The sequence below is a fragment of the Mixophyes fleayi genome, chromosome 11 (genome assembly GCF_038048845.1).
Source record: "Mixophyes fleayi isolate aMixFle1 chromosome 11, aMixFle1.hap1, whole genome shotgun sequence".
Taxonomy (NCBI): domain Eukaryota; kingdom Metazoa; phylum Chordata; class Amphibia; order Anura; family Limnodynastidae; genus Mixophyes; species Mixophyes fleayi.
This window is the reverse complement of record NC_134412.1, coordinates 72,455,203-72,476,141: the sequence shown is the minus strand read 5'-3', so window position 1 is coordinate 72,476,141 and position 20,939 is coordinate 72,455,203. Positions and strand designations below refer to the sequence as shown.

General features: G+C 40.8%; 1 protein-coding gene across 8 annotated transcripts in view; it reads left to right on the top strand.

The window, feature by feature from the left end:
- SAMD11 (sterile alpha motif domain containing 11) overlaps window positions 1–20,939 on the top strand; it is a 133,863-nt gene that overhangs the window by 62,920 nt on the left and 50,004 nt on the right. For 7 of the 8 annotated variants that reach the window (XR_012680053.1, XM_075191621.1, XM_075191620.1 and 4 more), the window contains exons 4-5: window positions 545–595; window positions 19,871–19,983. Coding sequence is in view for 7 of the 8 variants with exons in the window: in XM_075191621.1 (XP_075047722.1) it covers window positions 545–595; window positions 19,871–19,983 (164 nt within the window). In the remaining variant the exon portion in view is untranslated. The remainder of the gene's footprint in view (window positions 1–544; window positions 596–19,870; window positions 19,984–20,939) is intronic. The other variant, XM_075191622.1, reaches the window with a different exon arrangement.

Below are 20,939 nucleotides of genomic sequence, written 5' to 3'. Positions count from 1 at the left end.
GAGGCAAGAGGCGTGGAAGTGTAGGCGAAACACAATAAGGGCGTGTTCAAGTAATTGTGACCGATGTAGACATAGATAAACCTGTCAGGAAACACGTCGTTGCCATTTTTTTGAAAAGTGGAGATGTTGCCTATAGCAACCAATCAGATTCTAGTTATCATTTCGTAGAATGTACTAAATAAATGATAACTAGAATCTGATTGGTCGCTATAGGCAACAGCTCCACTTTTCAAACCAGCCAGAAACTCGCAGCTTGGTACATATATCCCCTGGTGTAAGATATGAACTGACAATGATGATCTCAGACGGCTCGCTGGACCAGGTTACAAAGAAAAATAATTTTTTTATCATTTCAGGAAAATGATATGTAAAAGTAGAGTTACTCTCAGGGATGAAGGGTATAGAGCCGCCTGTATATGCCTTCTGTGGGAGTAAGGTTAGGTAGAACTTGCTGCCCCAGCTATTGTTATTCTGGTCTGGGGCTTTGCATGATATGTGTCATTGAGCTATGTGTGAATTGATTGCTCTGTTTATCTATCAACAGGATACGGGCGCATTGGGACTTAAACATCTCCTTTCAAGACACCTCTTGCAGGTATCAGGCTTTTATTCCTCTTTCTGTGTTCGCTCATTAACGTCATGTCATCCTTTTCATTTCACATTGACAAAAGGTCTTGTGTGGTATTATCTGTGTCATTCATTTCAGAGGCTTGCATGGAAAGTATAATTGCCGGCTCTTTGATACCACACGGTCTGGTATAGCTAATCACTCGATGATGTCATAAACATGGCCGCAAAACAGGACAAATTGTATTCTCTCAATAACTTGTGTGGAGAGGCCCTTGGCTCTTTCTTCTGAAATCTTTTCTTCTATATACAGAAGTCTGTTTGATGTGGTCATACGTGGGCTTGAAGCAGAGGAGTAAGAGAGAGCTAATAGTGAGAGGAGTGTGAATAAAGCTGGTTGAAGCGTGATGTCACTAGCCCAGAAATATTGTAACCTGTAGCAACCAAAGGCACTTTACTTGTATTTGTCTAAATTGCACTTATTAGAGTTTTCACCTTCAAATTACAAAAGGGTCTGTTTCTTCATATTTTTACGTTGGCTATAGGCGCCTCTCGATACCAATGCTTGATAGCTATTCCTTTATCCTGGTGAATACTTTTTTTAAAATAACATATTAGCCCCTCTTTCCGCTCCCCTGCACCCCTCACCCATAATTTATATAAAGATTGCATTTTAAATGGTAACTTTACATGATTGGTGTCATGATAGTAAATAGGCATTTTTGTGTTTAAAACTGAGGGGCTGAGTTGTGGTTTTGGACTAAGCCGCTGTAATATGTGTCATTATTATCTATAAGTAGGTGCTTTGTATGTTTGTGCCTCTGCAGTACACATAGCATAGTAGTATAGTAGCTAAAGTCTTTTTTTCTTAAGTTAGGTATATTTCTTGTTGTTACAGGCCCAGCAATCTTTGCTGTTCTATGCAGAACTGATGGATTCACAGGGTTACTTATCATTGCAGTTCCAGAAGTCTGCATTATACAAGAGGCGCCTGACGCCGAGGCCAATTTCACACCATTCTAATCTGTCCACCTCTTGTGTGAATCAGCAGGGGCACAGCGGCCTTTTTATGTTTTGAGAGGGCGTCTCGTGAATTACATTCTGAGAGCTGTGAGCTTTGGTATCTCAGCTACTTTGGCTTCTAATGTTTCAGTCAGGTCCTTAAAAGAACTATTTAATTAAAAATTAACTCTTCTCCAGCGATAGAGCATGTTCTCTAAACAAGGGAAAACGTATGTTGTGTGTTTTTTAAAGTGCATCTAATCACAAAATAATGCATTAGTACCCTAGATAGATAGATAGGTATGTGTGTGTGTGTGTATATATATGTGTGTATATATATGTGTATGTATGTATATATATATATATATATATATATATATATATCTATATATATATAAATATAGTATATATAATCAAATACAAGCCCAATCCCACCACTGTGTGTATATACACAGTGGTGGGATTGGGCTTGTATTTGATGGTATGCAATACCGCCACTTCTACTGCCTTCATTGTAAAACTACCAAATTCCATTCACTTATATTTTCCATACCGACACTTCTAAATTTCCACTCCCAGCACTGTATTTGTATGTATATGTATGTCTATATATATATATATATATATTGTAGCAGCTGCCACATTTGTAACATATAGCAGCAGATCATTACTCTACAACTTAGCGCCTGATTAAAGTTTTGAGTGTAAAGATGCCCATATAAGAAAAGATGCACCTGCACCCTTTCGTTTCCACATCTGTATTTTTACTTGCACGCATCTTAAGATGGGACTACTTTAAATCTAATGTATACATGCGTGTGACAGCCATCGCCACGAACTCCAAAACTTGCACCCGGCTTAATGCAAGTGCTAAAGAACCCGCTTAGCTAACGTATATAAAGATCCTTGTGACTCAATATAATACGCCTCTCAGAGGAGGGTGCTTAACTGGCATCTGCACACCACCACTGCACTGCAGGCTCCCTGATAATCGTTCCAAACACAAGGTGCAACTCTAAAGATACAAGTTGTGTGCAAGACTCCTCTTGAGGTTGTGCAAATGCACAACTTACAACTCTAAACCAAGCCCTTAGTAACCAGGGCAGGGGCAAACGCAGGACTTGTAGAGGGAGGTTTCCACACCACGCCGCCAGTGGGCGTGACCAGCATGCATGGGGGCGTGGCTTTAATATTAGACAGTGCTTGGCTGCTCTCCAACTCTTCCTATCCCTATAATATACATGGGCAATGCTGCGTGCACTGCTGATAGGTGCACGCAGCTCTCCCTTTTGAAGCAGAGCCATGTGAAGCGGGGGCAGGGTCCAGCCACCTCAATTATACAGTGCCCCAGACTTGGAGGGGGGTTTCCAGGCAATAGGAAACCCCCCCCCTCATTTGCAGGGTTATGCTTAGGATGAGGCAATCCTGATGAAGCTGTCACAGGAAGCAAAGTGAAGTGAATCCTTTTAAAAATGCCATTTTTCTTAATGAGAAATTATGCAAATAATGTGAATTTACCATGTTGCTAAATGTAATAATGTATAAAAATGACAATATTTGGCTTTTTATAGTGCTCATGTCTTATACACAGTTTATTCTTGTAGTTCGTAGGGCAGACTGGCCTGGCCGACCCCCTGTTAGTAATAGTACATAGTGTTACGGATAACGGATCATCTTTTCCCTTTACTTTATATTACACAGTGGCGCTCCTAAGGGGTTAATATACGCTTCCTCCTTCAGGTGCCTAGGAGTAAATCCTGACCCTAATCCCACCGTCTTATCCTCACGGGGGTCATTGTGCCCCTGTAAGCTGCGCGGTGACGAAAGGGGCTTATGCAGCTTTCCCTGACTGTATAGTGTCCGCTCCGTGCGTCCCTCCCACAGCTGTCACGTCCATAAAACCGATCCTTTTAGCCTGTGCTGACTCAGATTGCTGTGTCTTACCAGGTCTTTTTACGGGGTGTCACCTTCTCTTATCACCCTGCACAGAGGTGACGGGCTGGAGTGAAGCACCGCAGCTCCCTGTACACTTGTAGTGCTGTGCTTGTGCCCTCTAGCTGCAAGTGATAGATGGCTAATACTAGCACCAAGGGGCTTAGTTACCACGTCCTAGCTGAGAGCACAGTAGATGCAGACAGCCAGGATAACGGCCTTAATAAGCTCTTACAGCCTACTCATATAAATGAGACCAAGGGCTAGATTTACTAAACTGCTGGTTTGGAAAAGTGGAGATGTTGCCTATAGCAACCAATCAGATTCTAGTTATCATTTATTTAATACATTCTACAAAATGACAGCTAGAATCTGATTGGTTACTATAGGCAACATCTCCACTTTTTCAAACCTGCCATTTAGTAAATATACCCCCCAAGTCTATAGTTTCCTATAGTGAGTGAGTTATATTATATTATGTATATTCTGTTCTTTGCTGTCTATTATTTAACAAATGTGCTGAAAATGAGCACACTTCTAACAGTTCTATTGGCCAAACACAGAATTTAGCCGGTATGACCCACACTCTTTTGTTCATTTGCTTTGTGTTTTTGAAGTTAATATTACGAGAAGTCTAATTTTTTTAACGTTGTAGGAGTTTGTGTAGCTTTTATCAGGGGATTACTAAATTGGCTCGCATACTGAGCCATTGTTTTTGTCTCTGTTCCACTATTCATTCGTCTTGCTTCAAAACTCCTGTAACTCTTATTCACGTGTGTTAACCTACAAGTTTGTTTTTAGTCTATACAGATAGATACAATACTAAGGGGTATATTTACTAAACTGCGGATTTGAAAAAGTGGAGATGTTGCCTATAGCAACCGATCATATACTAGTTATCATTTTTTTAGTACATTCTGCAAAATGACAGCTAGAATCTGGTTGCTATAGGCAAAATCTCTACTTTTTCAAACCCGCAGTTTAGTAAATATACCCCTAAGTCTCTTGTATGATGCACTTTATACTAGACATGATTAAGCAAGTGCCATTTTTGTAGTTAGACTAATTTAACCATATTCCTAAAAATAAATTAGGGAGCATATAAATCTATATTTTGGCCACACCCACTATATAGAGCACAGCAACCTAACTTAAAAATGTAAAATGTTTATGTTTAATTAGTGCAATGCACAAAGTCATCTAAAAAAATGTAAATTAGCAAGCTATTGCTATATGCTGACATGATGGTGTAGTGAAAAGAGATGTACTTTATGTAGCATAAAAGTATTTAGTTAGCATACACACTATGATAGAAGGAATATATAGTTATAGTAACATAGGCCCTGTCCATTTTACCCAGTTTGTTTATTAGTTTACTATGTTTGTCCCCAATTGTAAAGCGCTACGGAATATGTTGGCGCTATATAAATAAATGATGATGATATGAATATGTGGATTCATCCTTTAATGTATGCTGAGGTCATCCCTCGTTTGTAACTATACATTAGAGATCACCCTCCCAGCACCTCCATATATATTCAGTTTCTGTGTTCATTTAGGACTGTGCAGAGCACTATGGAGCTTATTTAATAAGCCATCTGAAGATGGCATTAGCCATTGAAGCCTGTGGGGAGAGCATTGCAGAAGCTGGATCTTCAGATCCCTCACCGCATCTTACTTGCTCCCCCCTCCGGTGACTATCGCAAAGGTGACCACTTTGCAGTAGCGACCATAGAAGAGATAGGAGATAGGTGTTAGCCGGGACAGCCGTTTATCGTGACTACTGTCCCGCAGAACACTTTTAATAAATGGTCATGATCTTTCATTCCTTGTCATTGCCATAAGGAGTGAAAATGACCTTGTCAAATAAAGTTATTGTTAAATATGCCCATAAATGATCACAGAACGAGGACAGGACAGTGACGCTTACACTCACAAAGCTGTTAGAGGAGAACCTAGGATTGCAGACTGAAGCCCAGCACAGCCAGGGGGGATATAGGAGGGAGGGCAGAAGGAGGGTTAAATGGAGATATAAATAAAAAAATAAAATAATGTTTACTGGTGCCTTAAACTAGTAAGGCATCTCAACTCAATAGAGTTCTGCATCCAAATTCATATCCGCAAATCTTACTATACAACCGGACAACAACAGCAGCATCAGTATCACTATAATAGGTCATTAAAAGATACGTTCACCAATATATATAATATGTAAAAGAGGGACAAATGGAATGGAAAGATGGACTGCAGATTTGCATACAAAAGGGGTAAATTTCGGTGGAAATTCTTTCTTGAACCACTCAGAATATAAATGTCACATTGATGATTTATTTTAAAATTATTATTAATATTTAATTCTGAGCATTGCTTATGACTTGTATAAATTTGTTTTACCCTCATACACACCCAGACAATGAATAGAAGCACTCAGATCCAAGCCCCCTTTCCTCTCACCCCATATAGAGGTAGTGATGCATCCATTCTTAAACAGATACTAATGCACTGTAAACCACACTTGCACACACACAAATGCTCACAGAGGTAACGATCACACAGACGCATGCTGGGGGGTTGGGGTGGGGGTCTTCTTGCGGTCGCTCTTGGGCATAATCAGACTTTCTCACTTCCTCCCTGAACTGTCGGAGCTCTCGGGCCCCCCCCTGTACCATTTATCGGATTTTATTTTCGGAGGTGGGAGGCAGCAGGGTTAGGGTGATTGGTTTCCTTATTGATCTGTGCGGCTCAGTATAATCCCTGCAGCTGCTGGGAGCTCGTTAAAGGATGGAGAGAGGCTGAGAGGGCTTTTACTCTTTATTTATATGTCTCCTCCGCTCATATTTTATGTGGGGGGAAGTGTCTTTTTAAACTTCGTAGTTTTATAGAAGCCGCAGTAACTCTTGTACTGCCAGATCAGACTGCCACACTTGGTGGAAATATCTTTGTTTTTGCTTTTCTGAATTTCTACACCAGAGGGGGGGAATTGAATACTTTAGAACAACGCGGGCCATTGTAATTGCTGTGTGTTATTACCGTTATTACCATTACTACGGTAATTTCAACGCTGATTTTTGCTTGCAGCTCCCTAAGCCGCGAGCAGAAATCCCCGTTGACATTAACGTACTAACTGTAATAATGCGCACCGCGCGCTTTTCTTTAGAACATCGCGGGGAATTTAATTCCCCCCATAGGGGGGTATTCAATTGTTAGCGTTAACGGGAAAAAACAAGCGCTCAAAAAATCTTACCGTTTATACGGTAATATTGCGCGAGAAAAGCGTTAATACAGTAGTTTACTCGCGGAATTTCAGCTCGCTGAAATTGAGCGAGTAATTACCGTATTAACGCTAAGATTTTTTGAGCGCTCGTTTTCCCCCGTTAACGCTAACAATTGAATACCCCCCATAGTGTCTCAACAAAATCTTGGTTCTGCATTGAAAGGAAATAAGTGGGCACCTTCCATCCCCCGCTACTCCATCACTATCTATCTCCACTCATCATTGTAATTTTTTACAAAATGCTAATAAAAGTAAGCTCTTGTATAAAAAAACAAAAATAAACCTTAAAATATCACTTTGAGACATGTAAAAACGCAGACTGTATTCTACTAAACGTATAAAATAAATGGTCGGATTACTTTGGTCACCAATAAACAAATAAAATTGCTCTGGTCATAAAGGGGTCAAAAAACCTTGGAGTATAGAAATTATGGAACCTTTACATCAAGATTGAATGTGAATATTGAGGTGAAATGCGTTGTATCTAAATCATGGTGCCCAAATATCTAGTTAGGGTCCGACCACGTTGCTATGTCTAGCTATTTATGGTGGTTGGTACGAAGTTGTTAGCAATGCAGAGCTGGTTTCTCACAACTTGGGAGAACATTTTTAAAGTCTTGTGCTTACAGGGGCCTTTAACATATTAGGGCATCGGACGATTGCCTGAATTGTCCTGCCGGTGAGCTGGCCCTGTTCTTGGCGTTTGTCCATATGCCTGAGGGTCTTTTCTTATAAGGCGATGATAATATCACAGGACGTTTACAAGGGATATATGCACACCGATTGGGGAACATTGACACATCTTTATCATGCTGAAGTGGATAGTACAAAGATTCCTTTAATTAATTCACCTGAGAATAGCAATTACCCTTTAAGAAACCAACGCTGTTTCCAGTTGAATCTGTGACTGCTGTGATCTAGAAGAGAAATATTGAGGAGAAATAAAATATTTGGCAGTGCTGTTTTGGCCGAACCGCAACTTTAATCTTTTTAACCCATAAAAGGGAAAATCGTTGTGAAATACTTTCCATAATCCTCTATTCCTAGTAGTCCCCTCTGGCAGCATACCCATAGGTCCCCGCTGCCCTATCAGGAAAGGAAAATTACTGTAAGTATTTGACCACAGTTTTCACTTTTTCCCCTAATGGAAGCATACTGTCAGGAATTAAAATTAGTTGCCTGGCATTTGACTACTGAAAAACATTAACAAGCATGGCCCACTAAGCTGACATTCCCATAGTGGAATGGGCTGGAATCTCTTCTGGAACTGGGAACCCATAAGGCATAGAGCCCTACAGTTCCGGAATTACAGCTTGTTCGTCTTTCTGATACTTTGTGTACAGTCACCATAGCCTATTAATGCTCAAAACATCTGGTCGGAGTGTGGTTCTCGGAGAAGAGCTGGAAGAGCCTACTGTTGGTTGAAATGAAAAACTGGACGTTTTCGGTATGAACTCTTGTGCTGGTTTCTGGATGATTTGAAGAGCTTGAATTTCTGAGACCTGCCTTGTAGAGTTCATGGAAACCAGGAATGTCACCTTAAGAGTAATGTTCCAAAATGAAGATTCCCTGATAGCTTTGTTAAAAGTTCCTCATGTTCTGATAAAGAATCTGCTGCCGAGGATGGACCTGGCTCTTCTGAGTCCTGTGTTCTGTAACTCTGAGATGTGGAATGTTTATGAGAGTGAAAAATCCTCTATACTGTCCATATTGGCCTAGTTGGTGACATAGCTCCTTAGCTTGAGCATTTCTTAGAAACTAGCCTGGATGTCCAGGTATGAGATCCAAGAGGCCAGAAGGAGAATGACGGCAGTAGGAGTACTCTCTATGTCGTCTGGATCTTAAATGGGAAGTACCATCCCTTAACCTTGAAGTTGGTGGTCTTGTACCTGCATATTGCCTGGGCATCCTTTCGGGTTCTTAATGGAACTTTTTCTCCTGCAGGAACTAATAGAATATTATTTCCTTTAGTATCCTTAATTGCACTCTGTTGTAAAGAACCGCTCACTAACTGTCCTCATCTATTATCCACTTTATTGTCTGTCTTGCTTGCAGGGGAGGATACTTTCATGATAGGCAGCTAAGCAGTAGCCCTAAAAAGAATAGAAGAGACATAGTTGGCACTATATATCCAAACACATTTATACAATATGTATACGGATACTTACACATATAAACAAACACATACAAAACATTCTACTACTCTCTGATGTTCCTGAACATGTGACTGCCACACTCCCTCTACTACATGGATGGCAGATTTATTCCATAAAACAGGCTCCCAGTCACTATAGACACACACGCTGCAGCGCCCTGTAAGGTATTTGCAGAGATCTCAGACAAGTCTGACTTTGGCCTGGTCAACAGCAGAAAAATCGACAAGTAGGAGGTTAAAAAAACTTCCTCTGGAACAGTACACCATGAGGGACACCAGAAAAGTGCTGTATGACTCACAGGCAAGGAAAGGTTTAGCAGTAAAGACTTGCAGTCCTGAAAGGAACATCACTAAGTTCAATGAAAAGTCCTATTAATAATGCATTTAAATTGAGACAAGCAAGGTTAATATATCTGTTATATTTTTTGCTCTGTTGCCAGAATGACACTGGCTCTAGAGGAGAGAATCAGAAGTCTAGTAATAGGGCAGAGCTGGTTGGACAAAAAGTTCCACTCTCGTTCTTGATTGAAGTCTAGTGCATGCACAGGATTGGTCTGTCTCTGTAGTAAGCAGACTCCGCCCACTCACTGTGGGTTCTATCCTAGAATGTGGAACAGGAGAATTCCAACCAAAGAATACCTAAAGATGATTGTACATTAATTATTGAGGCCTGTATTAGTGAAACTTAGCACTTCTTTTCGTACTTGTGTTTATGCCACAATGTTCACCATACTCAGCTTAATAAATGAATGATTGATTTATGTTTTTTTTTTATAAATCACGTATAGTTTTAGTTACCAACGTAAGAAAGTGATCCCAGAGGGAGGAGAGGTTCCACTATTCAGAGAGGGACAGTTTTTAAAGGAATTTAGCATTTTATACTGAAGACCAGGAAATCACTTTAAGTAATGCTTATATCATAGTTACTAGATTTGAGGCCTGGCTGTATTACAGCTACATATTTGCTAGTGTGTTTGTTTGATATGAGAATGTTGAGTGCTGCAGTTTGACAATAGCCATAGGCTGCAGAGTCATTTGCTAGACTTGCACTGTTTAATTTATAAAAGTTTTCAAGAATTAGTTTTTACCACAACAACCATGGAATAGAATATGAAATACATTCTCATGGATGTAAAGCAGAGATGTTGTCGGTACTACAATTGTGTCCCATGCAATTTTATGTAAGATGCATATATGCTGTTTTTATCCTGCATTCAGAAACAAAAAATGATATAAGTTCTCGGTGTTCGTTGCTTGCCCCTTCAACAGGGAAGTCGTTAATCACCCTCAGGATTGCATGGCTGGCATGTTTCAGCAGACTAGAGCTCCTCTAATGGGATTGGCAGGGTCAGTGTTTCTTGAACAGTTTAAGGCCGCTTAAGGCATTTGGTTAATTGATTCCAAATCACCTTGATTACAAATATGCTAATTGCTTTTTCTGCCTCCTCCTGTGACCTCCTCCCCACCTCTGTCTCTGCCCCCCCCTGAGCCCCCCCCCCCTCACTGGGTCAGTAAAAGGGTACCCTCCTGTCCAGTTTCCTCTAAAAGTCTATTCCCTCCACGTCTTACTCACGGAAATAACCATGAATAATTCAGGAGCAGAGAATGCTGAGGGTGACAGAAAATAATGCCAATTGACCATTTCACTGCTGTGGCACGCTATTGATTTGCTGGCCCCCTCCTGTTAGGAAGTGAAAGGCTTTGCAAATGTCACGGAGAGATGGGTACATGACCTCTTAGTGAGCGATGTATTCGTGTATGTAGTTAGGTTTGCATGCAACATGCAGAGGTAAAGACGGCTCCCTCTCCTAAGTTGCACACTTTTTCTGACCACTGTAGAGGTGAATAAGCTATTTTTCCCAATTAGTCATAATTTGGGGCTGAAACAAAACATTAATATGTTACGTCATTACCTGCAGCTTGGTAATTGTCAGTTAAAATCCTAGTACCGGTAAATGGTAAACAATAGATGCATACATCTCAAGAATTCACCATGGATTTGGGGTACATCATTCTTTCTTTTTACCAATTTATTTTCCAATTGCAGTAATATAGACTTGATCGTAAAACTGTATACGGTTTGAGTGCAGTATGGGATCTTAATAAAAACTACAGTATGGATGTAATGGGCACAATGCTCTACATTTATAAAGACATGGGGGTATATTTACTAAACTGAGGGTTTGGAAAAGTGGAGGTGTTGCCTATAGCAACCAATCAGATTCTAGCTGTCATTTACGTAGTGCATTCTTCAAAATGACAGCTAGAATCTGATTGGTTGCTATAGGCAACATCTCCACTTTTTCAAACCCGCATTTTAGTAAAGCTAGCCCATGGTGTAGGACAAGTTACTTTGCTGCAACTGGTCCTTAATATTGGGCCCTACTGATGAGAAGAACCCCTTTCCTCATGCACCTACCACACTATACGGCTCTACTGAGCTCTTTAATTGAAAAAAAAAAAAATCACTTTATAAATGTCCTCTGGGTCTTAGATGAAATGGGTCATATTGAGGGCTATGCAAAGAACATTGCGCTGGAAATTTGCATAAATTTCCTGACATCAAATCCTGCTCATAAGTTCGCCCTCTGTTTATTAGATAATCAGATTGCTCACAGAAGCAGGAGGCAAGTGAGCTGATAATGTGGGAGGCAGTGACCTGCATGTAACGGGGGCCAGTATCATGATGTGCGGAGGGGAGTGGAGGCAAACAGGAAGCTGCAGACTGAGTTTGATGGTGGAAGGTGCAGGGTCCCCAACACAACAGAGTAGTGATGTGATGCTTCTGTCTCACTGATGCAGGAAGATTGTGGTGTTAAATGTACCTCTGTACGATAAATTCATATAACTTGTCATTTTTCAGGTGGCAGACATAGTATTCTGTTGTCCTTAACAAATTGTTATTATATACTATTTTGTAATATGCCAAATAGGTTACTTGTGGCTCCTTACCTTCTAACTTGCAGAACGCATATACAATTACTTTATAACCCTCCAAAACACAGAGGGTCTGATTCAGTAAAGTATGCAAAACAAACGTAATGTGTATTAAAAAAAGTCACCTAATTTAGACATAAACACATCCGTATTCAACTTGAAGTGGATCTGGAGAAACCTCTGTTGTTGAATGGGGCTGTAGGTGCGCTCTGCTTATATGGCTCTTGCAGTATTGAGACAGATACAACACACTGCTGGATACATATAATACATACTGTATGTGACATATAGGGGCGTATTCAATTGTTCGGCGTGACCGCCGAAAAACCAGCGAGTAAATTACCGTATTAACGGTATTTACGCGCATATTACCGTATTAACGGTAATATTTTTCGACTGCTCGTTTTTCGGGGATCTCGCTAACAATTGAATACCCCCCCATAAAGTTCCAGCAGAAAGCACAGGGAAAAAAGTTATTGTCATCTATCATCATCATTTATTTATATAGCGGCACTAATTCCGCAGCGCTGTACAGAGAACTCATTCACATCAGTCCCTGCCCCATTGGAGCTTACAGTCTAAATTCCCTAATATAGACACACACTCAAATACAGACACAGACAGACAGAGACTAGGGTCAATTTTTGATAGCAGCCAATTAACCTACCAGTATGTTTTTGGAGTGTGGGAGGAAACTGGAGCACCCGGAGGAAACCCACGCAAATACGGGGAGAACATACAAACTCCACACAGATAAGGCCATGGTCGGGAATTGAACTCATGACCCCAATGCTGTGAGGCAGAAGTGCTAACCACTAGACCACTGTGCTGCCCAATCTATAGTCACATTAATGAAAAAACATTTCCATGACATACATTTATCAGGATGTTATCAATGTCTACTGCACATAAAATGCACTTCTACAGTTGCTCTTGATTGCAAACACATGTTCCAGCATACACATTCGGCCGTCATCATTAGTAATCGGCACTTACACCTGGCCTGTAGCTGGTGCAAGTGAAACGACTAAAATTCACTTAGCCGAGTGATGCCCAAAGCTTCTTGAATCGGACTCTGCTGTGTGCGCTTGACCTTGGCACGCCCTTACTAATTGACTACGTGCATACGCCCATTCCTCTCCATGTTCCGTCCTTCAAAACGTAGGCTGCCGGAAGTGTTATACACGTGCAAAACGTGAATTCTGTTCTTTGACGTATGTTTCGTGCGTGTTAAATAGACGCAAAATACTCCACATAAATGGACTTGCGTTCCTTAATGAATCGGGCCCTGAATGTGTCCCACTTGCTTCTATACTATCCCCATGCAGAGCATTATGTAAACCTCATTCCTGAAACCTTTTCATTGCTGGAACCAAACATCCAATACATTGGAATATGAATAGATGTAATAAGAGAAGGATGTTGATAAAACCTCCCTGCCAACCAAGCTTTAAGCTCAAACTCTTCCTGAGACTAAGCTGCACACAGTATTGTGTCAGCTGCCGAGGTTCAGAGAGGTGCGCAGGTCTCAGTGATTACCATTAACCACTTCCATACCTGAGAAGTCTGCTCTGCAAAGCTCTACCTTATTGGCCCAAACGGCATGGAAAAGTGACCTTTAACCTTTGCATCTTATGGCTCTGTGCATTTATTAGTGTAAGCTATTTTTTGGGGACATTTGTAACCTATCAAATCACTAGGAATCAGTGATACCATTGGCCTTCACAAAATGGCTGCCTCCACTGTGAGTAGTTGATAGGTCCTTTTCAGGGACTATTGCCACTTGAAATATATGTGGGTAAAAGCCACTAGTTAAAAAAAAGAAGGAAAAGAAAAACAATTCATATAATTAAAATAGTGTGAGCGTTCCATGAACCCCTCAAACACTGTGACCATAGCAATTTCTTTACAGTCTCCGAGTGAACAAGAGAGAATTGGCATCATCTCCAGTAAGGATTTGGAAGCTAATTAGTTCGACCTTGTGTTGCCAAGTCTCTCTCTTTTTTTTTTGCATTGCCAAAGTCCTCTTGTGTATTAGAGGTTAAATTTGAACGGTCCTCTGCAGACCTTTCAATACTGAGTGGAAAATACAAGGTGGACTGTGTGAAAGGAAGAGGAGATCCGGAGATTTTATCGTTAAGTGAAGAGCATTAAAGATAGAATTTACAGCTGTGCCTCCATTTATTTATTTATTACTACCCCCCCCCCCCCACCTCGCTCACTGAATTCTAATGAGCTAATTAGCAGATTCCCGTGGGACGTGAGATTGTGAGCGGGAAGGGGGGCAGGGGGATAAGAAGGAAAGGAAGAGGGGAGCGTTAGAGGGGGACAGCGGAGAGGTGACGGGAGCTCATTAGGAGGTATCAGCCTATTCTTGCAGCCTACGGCGGGGTCTAGTATGGAGTGCATCAGGCGGGAAGCAGAATTATATATCTGACAGGATTATAGAAGGTACTGGTAGCCAGAAAAGCCATGCTCCAATCCCTTCTTAACCCACCTGCTGCCAACACAGAGAAGCTGTATCTGTGCTTATCTCTAGCAGCTCCGGCAAACTTGTTACTGTCACATTCACTCTAGTATTGTTCATTGAAATTCACAGAGAATTATTTTCAGTGGTTTGTCTGAAGAGCTTACATTTTGTTTATCCATATGTACAAGTGGATCTTAGTCTACTTTCCAAGATTTCGCACACAGTGAACTCCCACTTTAAAGATGTGTGGTTGGAATCTGAGTAGTATATTGTAGGTTGGATGGTAATGTTATTAACAGGCACAGTTATTAGTTAACGTGCAAAGCCAACTAATTTCGATCAACTAGTTTGATGAATGGTCAGAGATTTTGGTTACATTAGTGGATACATTTAAGGTGTCACCTATTCATAGTGAAGGTGTCAGCTTAGTTTACTGAATCAACATTTTGATCTATTTCACTAGGACTTGTGACATGACTGAGTTGTACAATGGCCCCTACTTCAGTAGGAGCCAGTCACTCCTTTGTCCTCCATTTTTACAAGTAAGTTCATGGATTTTGGGCTAAGATTGCAGCAACTGTGGGGATGTAAACACCTCAATTCCCTGATAGAAGTCGATGGATGCATTTCTTTCTGAGTCCGAGTTAGTGGCTTGAGCTTGCTTATACCCCATTCATACTGTGCCAAAAACCGGGCTTTTCCCGGGGCAAGCCCAGACGACATGGGTCGAGGCGCAGTATAGATGGTGTCAGGTCTAATTCCCGGGCCTGATGACCCCGGAATTAGTCCCGGGACTTTTGTTTGGGTAATTCCCGGGTCGGACCCGGGTTGCCTGCACTATGAATAAAGTTTTTTAACAAAAAAAAAACACATCACAAGAGGAGCCAATCAGAACGCCTCTTGTGATGTTGCCATGGAGACCCGAGCAGACCCGTGTTCAGTATGAACAGGGTCTACCCAGGAATTTCTCTCCCTCTCCGTGGGAGCCTCTGTCCCCCAGCAATATCCCGGGTTCATATACCCGGGATATTGCCAGGGCGACAGTATGAAAGTGGTATAAGTTTTGCAATAAAGTGAATTAATCTTCCATTTTGTGAGGCAGAACTATTTCAATGAGATGCGGGGGTGGAGTGGGCTCACAGAAGCAGGCGTTCCCCATGTATACAGGTAGGCAGACAACCTTTTACTTCCCTGCAAAAGGACTTGAATTCCCCACCACCTCTGAGATCCCGTAGATCACGTCCCTGCCATATATTTACAACTGGATGCATTTTGCACCTTCAAGTTGCACTTTTGTGGAAAAGCGATTTTCTGTGCACTCGACCAATGTAATAAAAATCCATTAAACACACAAGTGACACGTGTAGTACAGCCTGTTCCTAAGTTCATCACTCATTATTTCTAGACATAAACAAGGCTAAACAAGCTGTGGACCTACAACAGGGGTGGATCTTACACAAAAATTAACTTTTGCCCCAATGTGGATGTTTTGGGGAATATCTAGCTGGGATTTGGGTGGATAGTAGGCAGGGCTTATTTTGTCCCATTTCTGCATGTCCCAATGTTGGAAGGTTACTAGAGTGTGACTAGTTTGGGTTTCCAGAGAAATACTTAGGGGGAATATTTACTAAACTGCGGGTTTGAAAATGTGGAGCTGTTGCCTATAGCAACCAATCAGATTCTAGCTGTCATTAATTTAGTATATTCTACAAAATAACAGCTAGGATCTGATTGGTTGTTATAGGCAACATCTCCACTATTTCAAACCCGCAGTTTAGTAAATATACCCCTTAATGATAATGCTAAAGGACGCTTTTCCAGTACATGCACAAGTGTACACACCTCAGCTCACTCCTTCTCCAAAATAAAAGAAGTGGTGACTAGAGAAACTGAGCACTAAAATGTGTGGGAAATGAATTTAACAACCATTGCAGCCAGCAAAGAAGTGTGGAGTATTGTGTCAGATCCACGGGTCAGGGATATATTTGTGCAGACTCTCCTTATATTTCCCATAAGGATATATTGCAGTCCGCCTCCCTCACATCCTCACGCTGGAGGTAACATTAATCTCCATTCGACCTCTGGACTAGTCTTCCCCTCTGTGATCCATGAGATTAAACACACACAGGACTGGTAATCACCTCATAAACTGCTTACAAACCAGCAATATTTACATAATACAGTGCACTCTGGCAGCGCTGGGAGAGGATCACACCCAAGAGGGATTAAAATGCTGGGCACTGTCTGTAGATCCCCCCCTCCCCCTACTAGTCTAGATGCGGGTACAGTTGGCGAGGGTGTTTTTAAATAGAGGATATCGCTAGGTAATTATTTAAAAGGGCAGGTAACTGATGGGGGTGGGTGAGAAAAGGAAGAGATAATATGGAGTCTGTAGTTTTAACCTACAAAAATCTGTAGCCAGACTAGCCAAAAAATGCTATTAAGGTGAAGTCAGCCTGATCCAATTAGGAGGGGGGGGTCTTATGCACCAATTAGCTTTTAGCCTTGGTACTGGAGGGCTCTGTGTGGCAATAGGGGGGGCTCAGCAGGGGGTTAGGTGATTTAAAGGGCTCTGTCTAGCTTGTGTGCAGTTCATTAGGTCCATATTCTGGGGGACCAGAGTGAAGTTTGAAGCCCGGTCTTCTGTCTTCCATGCAGACCATGTGCTGTGTATTACAGAGTCAAAGATGGGGGTCCCAAATCATGTGAGTAACCGTGTAATTCTGGATGGTTGTTGCGTTCGTTTCATGCGTTTGGGTTAAACAGATAATTCGGTTTAATTGTTCATCAGAGACGAAACTAAGGGCAATTTGAAATCCTTTTCTAAATCCTCACTGATCCTACAGTTACTGACTCTATATAGATCAGTAGTAATTATTCTGTGTTCAGTATTTTAAGTGTCTGTGAGGCTAATCTAGGCTTGCAGACGCCTCTTACATACATGACTGAGCTTTTCAAAAGTTTTGAAGTTCCTCCTTGTAGTATCCATCAGGACATGTTGGGGTATGTTGCCCCGGCTCGCTCATCCGGCATGGAAAACGATTGTCAAGTCGCTTACCATAAACACTTGGCAGCTACAAAGTCATTTCAGGACTTCAAACTACAGAGGGGATAGGATGCCGTTGCCGGCGTCCCTTACCATGAAATATTAGATGTGTAATTACTGGAAGGGGAATGATTCTCCTTGTCATGCCTGATAACCCCACAGAAATAATAATGATTTAGCGCTCTCCATCCAGTGATCCCAAAGCAATTGATAGAAGTTGTTCGTTGCCAGTTTTAATTGGTGCTCATTAAATTTACTTCACATCTTCAACCATGCTGTGGGATATGACTGCGAGATTTGAGTTACACAGATGTTACAGGGTGGATGTTTAAATGGTGGAAGTATTGTTACACGGTGTCATTACTTTTATATACATACATTCGGATGTAATTATGCAGAATGTATCTTTACCTATAAATAACTATAAGTTGCTACTATTAAATATAGGCTTGGCAAAACCATTATTTCACTCTGTCTCGATAGCCTTTTATACATTAAATGCTAATACTTTGGCTTACTAAAGTGAATGGACCTGGCGTGAGTTCTTTTTATAACAATGCCTTGTCTGGAATTCTATTGTGTTTAATAGTTTGTCACTGTTGTATTGTCTGTAATGTGTTTTGGTTTTTTTGTGCTATTCTGTTGTCGTGTTTCCATATTGAAGCTTTAATGTCCCTGCATTTTGCAATACATTATCTAAATGGGAGCTAAATTGTGGTAAATCTTACTACGCTTTATTAAATCCGAAGCTTAATCGGAAAATCACCTAATCTGTTGTTGAAACAGTCTGGATACTGTTGTGTGATTTCCATGCATTGAGACAGATATAACATCACATTTTTTTTCTGACAGCCTTTTTTTTTTTTTTACACAACTTGCACACTGGATGATACTTTCAAATGCTCTAGCGAGCTAAAAAGACTAGGGGCTAGATTTACTAAACTGCGGGTTTGAAAAAGTGGAGATGTTGCCTGTAGCAACCAATCAGATTCTAGCTGTCATTTATTTATTGCACTCTACAAAATGACAGCTAGAATCTGATTGGTTGCTATAGGCAACATCTCCACTTTTTCAAACCCGCAGTTTAGTAAATCTAGCCCAAAGTGCTCTGATATGACACATTACATTGCAGTGGTGATACGGCATACCACCGTATACACCCTCACTTTGACCACTGTTCCATTGTAATATGTAATAATGGATTTAATAATGGAGAGGTAATTCATAACTTGCCTCCTTTTGCACAGGTTAATTTATAGTGCAATATGCAATCTGAGCTTTATAGTAGATGTAGTTCAGCAACAGCTAGAGTACTGGATGTTGCTTATCTCTGTTAGTCAGCACATGCACTTGCAGTCTATATTATGGCATTCCAGTCTGTATTATTCTGGGCTTAGCATTAAATAGAACATAAAGGCAATAGTTCCACTTCTTATAGTACATGGGCCAGTTATAGTGCACCTGTCCTGTTCTACACACTAGTGACAGACGTGTTGTGGACTGTACTAATGTTCAATAAGCTGCGTCCAATCAGTTCGCTAGGAATGAAGTGATGTCACCGGCTCTTAGTAAGCGGATAGGCTGCACTCTCACAAACAGAGATGCTCAAATCGGCTGCCTATAGGCTCTCTACCCGCTTTGTGGAATTGCTGCACTGAAATTTTATAGCAATTAAAACAAAAAAACGTAGCTACATTAAATTCAGCCAAGTTTGAGCCAGCTTAACACGTTTTAAGCTTAAATTGATGCATTTAAACATTTTTTTTTTATTTGTAAATTTAGAACACAGTAGTGTTCACAGTTCACGTTTGTAAAAATAAAACATTTAAGTACTTTTTATTGTTTGAAAATATTAAAGTTTAAAAAAAACACCACACAAAAAAAAAAAAGAAACACGTTTTAACATGAATGGTGAACCTGGAATGCAATTGGTGACTGCAAATTTGAATTGGGGTACGACCACTGACCATTGTACTGTGAACATGTTCCTGATCATTGAACGGGTTAGAAATTTTGGTCCAGCCCACAAAATAGCTTTTGTGCAAAATGCCACCAGCTCCTAATAAATTGACAGGGCTTCATTCTCATGACCACTGGCTCCTTCCACAAATTTGCTGTCACCATGTGCAGAAGATGGGATTATTTATTTATTTATTTATTATTTTGCTTAAAGTGTCACAAAACATGAAGAAACTATTTTTACTTTGTCATATTTTGGAATTCAGAGCAGCTGTTTACCTTGAACATAATTCACTGTTAACAGCACCTCCTACTTGATACTCGTGTACAAGCAAAGGTGTGTGTGTATGTATATGTGTGTGTGTGTGTGTGTGTGTGTGTGTATATGTGTGTGTGAAGATAGATAGATATATATAGATAGATATATATATATATATATATATATATATATATATATATATATATATATATATAAAATAAATGTTTGTTTCTGCGTTCCCCTGCTAATATTTGTATTTTCCTCTACAGCCGTGAGAACGACCTATCCAGTATCATCTCCAACCTCCATCAGAGCCACCAACTCGTTATGCCAGAGAACCAGAATAAAAGAAACAGCCATCAGCTTAGCTTTGTATCCACAGGTAAGTCGTCCCCTGATTCCTTACACCCTGAACCTGTCTATGGCATGATAAAGTGACTGTATATCTTGATATCCTGAAGGACTCCTCTTGTAATAATGACTGGATAAACATTCAGTGACATTGTACCTCTACCAGGATGCCACCTTTCTGGGTGGTTGTATAAGATGAAGGAGGTGCATTGGTCAGGGAACATGGATAGATGAGACGTTGATGAGAAGTTAGTAATACTTGTTAAACTGATGGATAATTGGAAGGGTTAAATCTATAAGGGAAAGGGGGTATCTTCTGGTAAAGGTGTTAGAAAGCCACGTCCGACCCTCTGGGCAGTAGTGGGATGATTTGTGTCTGCTTTGATATAACCTGCTCATGCAGTAGCAATAACATTAAGAACATGCAAGGCCAATGATAGGATACATTATACATGATAGGTAACGACATGACAGCATGAGATGGGGCAGAGGACAAGTAGAGAATATGACATTTAATGTGGAGAAGACAGTGGTATGAGCTAGGAGAGATGGAATTCAGTAAAACATTACTATAATGCTGTCTGGACACCTGTCAGCGAGCTTCTGACGCTGTTCTATGGGAAGATAGGATAGTGGACTATAAACTATTGGCCCACATGTAGTATTTAGTTTGTAAGCTCCAACGGGGCAGGGACTGATGTGAGTGAGTTCTCTGTACAGCGCTGCAGAATCAGTGGTGCTATATAAATAAACGGTGATGGTGATGATGATGATATTACAGGACAGAGGCATGCACCTTGATTGATTTTGTTCTTAAAGGGAGAGATCATATTTCCAGGTCCCCAGTCAGACTCGGTGAACCCCTCTTCATGAGATCACAGTCCTTTAGTCGGTTTCAAGACAGCTCGACCTCATTTAAACTGCTGAGTCTGCAGCTGCTGTGTGATAGATTAATTAATATGCAGACTGCCTCGATTTTACATTTCC